The sequence below is a fragment of the Syngnathus leptorhynchus genome, chromosome 14 (assembly GCF_054491065.1).
Source record: "Syngnathus leptorhynchus isolate UIUO chromosome 14, UIUO_Slep, whole genome shotgun sequence".
NCBI lineage: Eukaryota > Metazoa > Chordata > Actinopteri > Syngnathiformes > Syngnathidae > Syngnathus > Syngnathus leptorhynchus.
The window spans coordinates 10207175-10215989 of record NC_141208.1 but is presented as its reverse complement, the minus strand read 5'-3'; the positions used below and the strand labels follow the sequence as shown (position 1 = coordinate 10215989).

General features: G+C 41.4%; 1 protein-coding gene across 3 annotated transcripts; it reads right to left on the bottom strand.

The window, feature by feature from the left end:
* Positions 1-116: 116 nt before the first annotated feature.
* On the bottom strand, positions 117-5322 carry LOC147046610 (calcium-activated potassium channel subunit beta-2-like). Of its 3 annotated transcripts, XM_085929555.1 has the most exons (6): positions 5138-5322; positions 3217-3306; positions 2845-2964; positions 2541-2711; positions 1202-1397; positions 117-1117 (listed from the first exon to the last, which is right to left on the bottom strand). In XM_085929555.1, the coding sequence occupies exons 3-6, from the start codon at positions 2898-2900 to the stop codon at positions 833-835; spliced, it is 708 nt and encodes a 235-aa protein (XP_085785681.1). In that variant the 5' UTR covers positions 2901-2964; positions 3217-3306; positions 5138-5322; the 3' UTR covers positions 117-832. The 3 variants fall into 3 exon arrangements, with proteins under 3 accessions (XP_085785681.1, XP_085785680.1, XP_085785679.1); XM_085929554.1 differs by having other exon boundaries at positions 3217-5322; XM_085929553.1 differs by having other exon boundaries at positions 2845-5322.
* Between the last annotated feature and the right edge of the window lie 3493 nt (positions 5323-8815).

Below are 8815 nucleotides of genomic sequence, written 5' to 3'. Positions count from 1 at the left end.
TGGTTCTTGGTGTCATCCCTGAGAGCTGTATTTTTCTAAAGAAAGTTAGCAACAACAACAAAAAGAAAACATTTTTCAGTGTGTAAAATTTCAAAGTTTGATGGGACCAACATTTATTTTGACTCGACAGAAACTTTAAAGAGGTCAAAGATGTGATGCACTTTTTGTGTGTAACCTTGGAAAAAATGTAGGTACAAAAGATCTGGCTCCCCCACTCATACTATGAAAGTAATCAAGCATATATCGTCAAGGCTGACACTATAATGCTGCATACAAAAAGGAATTTTATTTCTAATAGAAAATGCATTGAATTTGAAATAAAAAAAGAAGTGGAAAGTAATAAGATGTTCCTCATGAAATGAAGGACTTGTGAGACCTGCTGCTTGTTTTGGTCACTTGAATAGTAGCAAGCACATTAGTCTGTTTTCTGAATTATACTGGAGTATAATAGATATGTGAAAAGTAAAATTTCTCATACAAATAGTGGACAAGTTTGGGATTCGTTGTCCTGTATGTCAAATCTCTCTCATGCAAAATATTTCATACCACAGACAGAAAACTTGTAAACTGTCTCCAAACTGTTTAAATGTTGAGTTGTGTTGTGTTGTGTTGTGTTGTGTTGTGTGACACCCCCTAACCCCCCCCACCCCACCCCACCCCGCCGCCCTTCAGTCAGTTTTCTTGAAATAGCCACGTTCATGCAGTCCGTTCCTCAATCTCGAGAGAGTCAGTTGCCTCAAAATGCCTGAGCCAAAGGCATCATTTGCCAGAATCCAGTTTTGTTTAAATCTTTGCTTTTGCTCATAATGTCAGGTGCCTTGTAACAATGGCTTCACATCCTGATCTTCACGATCTGTTCGCACAATCTGGACAGGTACTGTGTGAGCTTGACCATCACAATTATGAGGACGCCTCCTATGAACATGCACGAGGGCCACAGCAGCGAGTGGAAGACGACACTGTGGTCGTAGAGCCGAGTCAGGAGAACTGTCTTCTGCTGCTCGCTGGGGTCAAAGTAACAAGGAACCTGCTGTTTGGCCTTCAGACGTTCGGAGATGTTCATGATCATGGTGTGCATTTGAGCGCTCTCCTTCTGGCACCTGGGCACATAGAAACACTGCAACGGAAGGACTGGCTGTGAGCAGTCCTCCACTTGTCCACTAGTAACTTGACTAACTCCAAATCCACGAGTACTACTCACTTCCGAGCTGGCATCCTGTGTCTCCTCGTTGTGAGATAATCGACTGATGCGGCCTGTGTTGTTGACGTTCACGTAAACCTGCAGACAGGGGTATTTGGAGACTCGCCTGCAGTCTGAGCCACAGTTGTAGGAACAGTTCATGTCTGCCGTGACTGTGGAGTTGAGAACAACGCACACACCTTCCTCTGTCCACGCACTGTTTTAAAATTTAAACGGAGGTACAAATTGAATGTTAAGTAAACACAAACACACATCAGACATTCGGCAGAGTCTTGATAAAACAAAGCTAAGTATGGTGTTATTCAAATACAGTAATCCCTCCTACTTCGCGGGGGTTACGTTCCAGACCCACCCGCGAAATGGGAATTTCCGCGAAATAGAAACTAGATTTTTTTGAGCTATTCTTGGAAGATATTCTATTTTTATCGCTGACATCAACCAGCTCGCTGCTAGGGGACTTTCATATCAATGGACTGTGCGCTCCGCATTCATGCCTTAGCGACGAGACTAACAGTGTATTGCTATGTCCAGATGAAGGCCACCCCCGGTGGAGAGTGTTATATCTTTACTATTTTCCAGGTTCTGATGTAGCAAGCATGGTTCGGACAACGACGTGATGGATACTGCTTTATTCCTTTCATCACAGTCAGTTCACTGGCCGTACATCGCAACACTGAACGTCCCCGAAGCTCCCCCTCCCACATCCGGGGTTTTCCCACTACGGAACATGAGTTAGTCCAAAATATACAACAGAGAGAACGCCCTGAAGTCACATGTGACGATAAAGTATACTGTACTGACTCTTTAATTTATTCATTTCAAAACAAGAAAACGACTTTTAAACATAAGCTATCATTATTAAAGGAAAATGAAGAAACTCAAGTGGCCGCGAAACCTCGTGAAATGATGAAATTTCTGCGATAAAATAATTAATTTACGCATTTTTGAAAACCCGCGATACAGCGAAGCCGCGATAGTTGAAGCCGCGAAGTAGGAGGGATTACTGTATTGCCACTCCCATATAGTTTGTAATTGCCTATAAGTACCACCAGATGGCAGCAAATCACTATTTACAAATCTCAAATCAGCTTTTCCTATCAAAACAAATTTGCTCTACTGTTGTTTAAAAATAGAAATGAACAAAAAGCTGTACACTCCCATAAATTTTTAAAGCCATTAATTTGTTTCAGCCACCCAAAAAACATTGTTCCTGAAAATAATTCTGTGTGCCGAACTGTAAATATGCAAGGAATCGCTGTATCAAGTTTTTATTTCATTATCATTTCAATTTGCAAGTGAAGATTGTGAAGTTTTTGAATATAACAATTTTGACTTTTACCTTTCAGCATACGAGCGTAATATAGTGATCCCAAGAACAAAGTACATCATGACGGAGGAGAAGATCATTCCGAGACCCAGGAGAATAGCTCTATCTTCACCAGGCTTCAGAGCCGTCACGGTCTTTTTCTTGTCCAGTATATCAACCTCACGGATTTTCTGATAGATTGACCTGACAATAACGAAACGGAAGAGCGACTTGTATTGCCACTTTGAAGCCACATAGCAAATATAACAAGCTAGAAATCAAATTGCTTGTTTATAGCGCCTCTCTCAATACACCCATCCACTTGCCCTTTCCTCACCTCCTTTCATTTCCTACGCCCAATGCTGTATTTTTGGCCCCGGCCACAAAAAACATTTTTCTTGATGATCCTCTTCGTCCTTTACTCACTGATGTGGAACTGGGAGATTGCTGGAAAGCTCTTCAATGAAAGATGAAATACTTTGGCAGAGAATTTACAGGAGCAACAAAACAAACAATACCCACTTTTGGTGAATGTCTACTCTTTGTCAGTGCGATACTTAAAGAGATGATATCTACGAATAATGCTGCGCTCCCTCGTTTTTAGGGTGTTGTCGGAACGGGATCGTTCCTGTTATGGTTGACTTCCTGGTGGTGGCTACCGTGTAAAAATTTCATTTTGAAGACAAAAAAACGGTAAAAAAAAACCTACCCAATGGATCATGTCAACACAAAGTCATTGGGTCCTCGCTTGGCAAAACAACAACAACTTGCATGAGGATCCTTTTTCTCTCTGCAGCTCCTGCCATGGATGTACGTAAAACATAGACTCATACATGACACAGTCCTTGATAGACATTTTTAGTCAATATTGACACTTGAATTAGATTTACACAATAGAATTAGTTGAGATGCAGTCATTCTAAATCAACCATGTAGTGTACAACATGTAAGCCGCCCCATAGTTTTCACCAAGCCAACAACTAATTTCTCCATTGTGTTACATTCTCAGCTGCTTCAGGAAAAATGTTTTCAGGAGTTGCACAAGACATTTAAAGGAAACTGTTAAAGTGATCATGCTTTTCCATCTCAAAGAATCACACTTACATGATTTTAATGCCGTGTCTTACAACTTTACTCCGTCGTGTGAGCAGGCTGGCCATTGCCTCAAGTTCCACACATACCTGTATTGAATTTAGCTAAACATGGACACATACATTTTCTGAATCACCATCTTACTCCTTCAACTAACTTTAGTCAAACCGAAGCCTGTAAACTTCTCGGAGAGTGGTTCACTTGTTCACCATGCTCTACAATCTACAGAGGCTGGACTTATTGTGACAGGTGAGTTCCTGTCAAATGGCTCATGACGAATGGCTAGTGTCACACTTCGGGGTGATTTACAGGAAAGGGCTGGGATTCTCTTTGAGTCTAACCCTGCAGCTCCGCTAGTTTAATACTATCACATACTGTCAAACGTCATAAAAGGGACAACAGAAATTTGAGCACAACACATGCAGACAGTCATTAGAATAATACTCTCGTGCATATCATCGGAAACATGGCACAATTGCCTAAGTCATATTTCAATGGTTTGGGAAATGAAGAAAAAAAACACATTTTAAAACATGCATAATTATGAAACGCATGAGCGTTGCCACATGAAATACGAACCCACTGAGCAAAATCTACGCCATAGATTATTCATGTTCTTGCAATTGTGTGACTTCACCCACCAGGAACTTATTATTTGGACTTCAGACCACCTGTTGTAAGTTAAGAAAGCACATATCTTAAGTCTGACGTGGACACCATCAACTGACCTTACTGTACAGTATACGTATATCCTGCAAGGATGTGACTGATGTGGCTTGGTTTACATTTTTTACGGTTGCCGCTCTCCTTTCTTGAAAGCGAGTGAATGAGTGGTAAATCTTGATGGTATGTGGCAGACCGCATAAGTGTAAAGCTGGTGTTTATTTCTATTTGTATTATTTTTCATGGCTCAGTTACAGAGCTCAACGTCAAAAGTGAAAATAAATTTTAATTACTCTCCATATTGACTCCTTTTGACGGCTTTTTTCCATTTGTAAAAACGATTTGATTTTGGAGGCGTTTACTCCCACATTGTGTGTTTTTGTATTCAAAGCCCAATCTTGCTCTCCACACGCTCTTTGATGAAGAATGTGTCAGCATGTATTTTTGCCCTGTCCTTCCAGTGATTATTGCTTCACTGTCAGGTGTCCTTCTGTTTGATGACTTTGAATAGGCTCAACAGAACACGACTTAGAGGGTGGGAACACCTACCTGAAGTGTATAAACAGTCCAAATTAAAGTCTTCGCACATTTGACATAACTCCAAAATTAAAGTTTTGATTCCTCAACTAAAGGGAATGTTGATATATCATCAATTTGTCATACAATTTGATATGCACGAGCATGCAATCAAGATGAACTATTAAATAGTTTGAAAGGGTTTGCTATTAGATAATTTTTTATTTGTCTCATATGGGGACCCCCTACAACCTTTTTCTAGGCCATATCATGCTCATCTGTCATCTTGATTTTTATATTTCATTTTACATAACAGAGTAGTGATGGTTATTGAATCAGTGCATTCTTTAAAATCCTACCTTTTACTGTCGGGCTGTTATGATAATCCAGACTTTGGCTATAACTGTCAGCAGTAGCTTACCAAATTGCTCTGGTCTTTCGGTGGCCACCAGCTGGCCCCCTCATATTTAAACTCTTACCCCAAGCAAACAGGATGCCTACCATACCTGTGTATGTAACATGAGTTTATTCCCTGTTCCGTGTTGGTCACTGCACAGTGAATGAATGGCCGGTTGTGACTGGCACCAACCTGGGCCTGTTGCTATGTTTATTTCAGACACTCGTGTACCTCAAAGGAGCAATCCTGGGCGTGATATTTCAAACATCTTGGCCTTGCCATGGGTACTGTGAACCGTACTCGGGCACCTTGAAAGCGGTATTACCATTTTATGCCACAAGATGTCTCTTCAATCTCAGTAACAGGAACACGCTTACATAGCGGTTGTGTTTCAGGTTAAAGAGAAGTTGTTGACTATCAATTGCGCAAGTACGCATTCCTTTTTGCATTTAGATATGTCTTTTCAATAATACAAAATGGAGAATACTACATACTCTATTCCAAGGGTAAGCAAACGTTTGTGTTCTAAGGACACGTTAGCTTTTGATAAATAAAAAAAAGAATCCATAAAACACTACCACGCCTACCACTACTACTACCACTGCTACTACCACTACTACTACTACTACGACAACGACTACTACTACCACTACTACTACTACTACTACTACTAATAATAATAATAATAATAATAATAATAATAATAATAATAAAAGACAGATGCATTATTTTATTAATGTAATGATTTATTATTGTTTATTCTAAAATTATTTAGGAAGAATCTTTTGTTTGTCCTACTTGCACTCTCCATCCAGCAAATGAGCAGACAATAATACTGTTCTGTGTATTGCTCAAAATCTCCACGTGTTACCATTCAGTTATACCCAAGCCTGGATTGAGCCCTGGAAAAATAAAAATACCACCAAGACATTTTGCACTCATGAACAAATCTTGCACAAACAGAAACAAATATGCAATGGCAGATAAAGTCGTCATATGTTCTTCATGTTTGCATTTAAACATGGAAACATTGATTGTCGGCTACCCTTGAATGCTACATTTGGAGGTGGAATTAGATTAAAGGGCAATTCTGTGTCTTTGTTCGCAAGATCTAAAAATAGCTCTTGCTGAGCAGACACTAAAGGCAGCATGCAGTTCCTTTTACTGCTCCATTTTCCCGTTTGTCATTAATTTCACTATCTCAGTGCATCTTGAAATTAAAAAGGAAAATCTGCAAACTGTTAATAATGAAAGGATTAATATTGTAAATGTATTCAATTGCACCGCCATTTTGTTTATCCATAGAGGTGTCTGTGTTCATACTTATTTCAGTTGCTATTTCTTTCTAATTTTGACAAACAACAATCTACCTTTAGCCACAATTATTCAGTCACATGATGAGGCACGCTGCCACTACTCCTGTATGGAAGCAGCACAATGCCAACAGGTTCACCTCAAATTATCAGCATTGCTGCTAGCAACATTATGTTACCATCCATCAGATTTACTCCCTGCCCCCACACAGCAACAGATAGCTGTACTCATGTCAGTCACATTACACAACACATACAAGCAAATAGCACAAAGAGTAAAAACGAATAGACAAGAGCGATGAATAAGTAATAAGCAAATAACCCAATAAATAAACAATAAATAAATAAATAAATAGACAAATAAGAGAGGAGCAAAATGGAGCAAGCGTGCATACACCAGACAGCCAGAATATAGCGCAAAAGAACAGGACCTTATGAAGCCGAGGGTGGAGGGGGGAGAGAATTCAGGATCCTGACAGCTTGGAGTATGAAGCTGTTGGTGAGTCTGGTGGTGCGGGAGCGCAGGCATCTGTACCTCTTCTCAGAGGGCAAAGATCAAACAAAGAGTGAGCGGGGTGACTCACATCACACACAATTGCGGTCACCTTGCGGGTGAGACGGGAGGTGTAAATGTCCTTCAGGGAGGGGAGTGAAGCCCCAATGATCTTACTAGCTGTGTTCACTATGCGCTGCAGGGCCTTCATGTTGTATTCAGTGCAGCCACCACCCCACACAGCGATACGACTAGAGAGCACGCTCTCAATGGTGCCACGGTAGAATGTGGTCATGACGGCAGGAGGAGCACTTGGTCGCCTGAGTTTCCGCAGAAAGTACAGGCGGCGCTGAGCTTTCTTCGCCAGCGACGCAGCGTTGGTGGTCCAGGAGAGGTCCTCACTGATGTGCACCCCCAGGAATCTGGTGCTGCTCACTCTCTCCACCACAGCACCGTCGATGGTCAGCGGCAGGTGTTGGGTGTGACCTTTCCGGAAGTCAACAACAATCTCCTTGGTCTTGCTGACGTTCAGCAGGAGGTTGTTGTCCCTGCACCACGTGGCCAGAAGGTCGATCTCTCGTCGCCCCCGGTGATGAGACCCACCACAGTCGTGTCGTCGGCATATTTCAGCATGCGGTTGCTGCTCTAGGTTGCAGTGCAGTCATGCGTCAGCAGGGTGAAGAGCAGCGGACTGAGCACGCAACCTTGAGGGGCCATTCATAGGTAGAATGAGCACTCAGATATCATTATGGGGCAATTTATCCAGAATAATCATTTACCACTGTTTTCTACTCATGCACGGTATGAGGCTATAAGAATGAATGAATAGTATTCAGGGAATTTGATTGCATGTAAAATAGATTGTGTAAAACCTAGTGTGGAAGGAATTCGCCTCATATTATTGATGGGAATCATCCGTACACAGTGGGAATGCAGCGGATTTATTTTCACTGCTCTTGGCTCAATGAGAGAGAAGCAAAAAGGCACCGTATGGGAAACTACCCATACTTGAACCAAACAGTAATAAATCTGGAATGCAGTCTTTCGATATTGTGTATCCAAATCTGTAATTGTCAAAATCGATGCCATGAAGACTGTTCACAGTTTATACCCCTGTGCGAGAAAATGAGGATGTACTGCGATCGTCTGGAATTATTTCTGAGGATGTGGTTTATGTGGATGTGATGAAAAAAGGCGGAACAAAACAGATGAGTGCTGCAATAATTGAGTGGGAGGAAGGATCAGACGGCTAACTGCAGTATTTCTGTTTCAACCAAATCCCTCTGTAAATAACAGACCTAGCGTACTGTACCATATCTAAACTACAAATAATGCACATATTAACCCATTCTTACTCCGTGACCTGCATGAATAATGAACAATTTTGAAGAATGCGACAGTAGTTTGATGAAACACCTAAGGTGAATTAAGCTTTTGTTTGCTTATTTGCAAGAAGACGGTATGAACCGTGTGACAACAAACAAAGGATGCTCTGAAAATGTTTGCTGCAGGTGCAACACTGCAATTGAAAGCCCTGTAAAAAATGGATTTCATAGTATGTCGTCATCCAACATAGGAGAAACCTGAGGCAGAGTGGCAATGTCCGTCAGCCGAACTGAGATCAATGTGACTTGGGCATCTGTTTTGGATGCCTCCTGGAGGACCCGTCCCAATGGAAGGAGGCACAGCTCTTGATAAATCCACATTCCCAGTAATTCACAAGCTCTGGTCATGACTGAAAGCACAAGATCACCGCACAAGATCACCAATGCAATTGGCCAAAATTAGGTTCCTGCATTGAGGCCTCTGAGATAGGGTGAGAAGCTTGGTCATC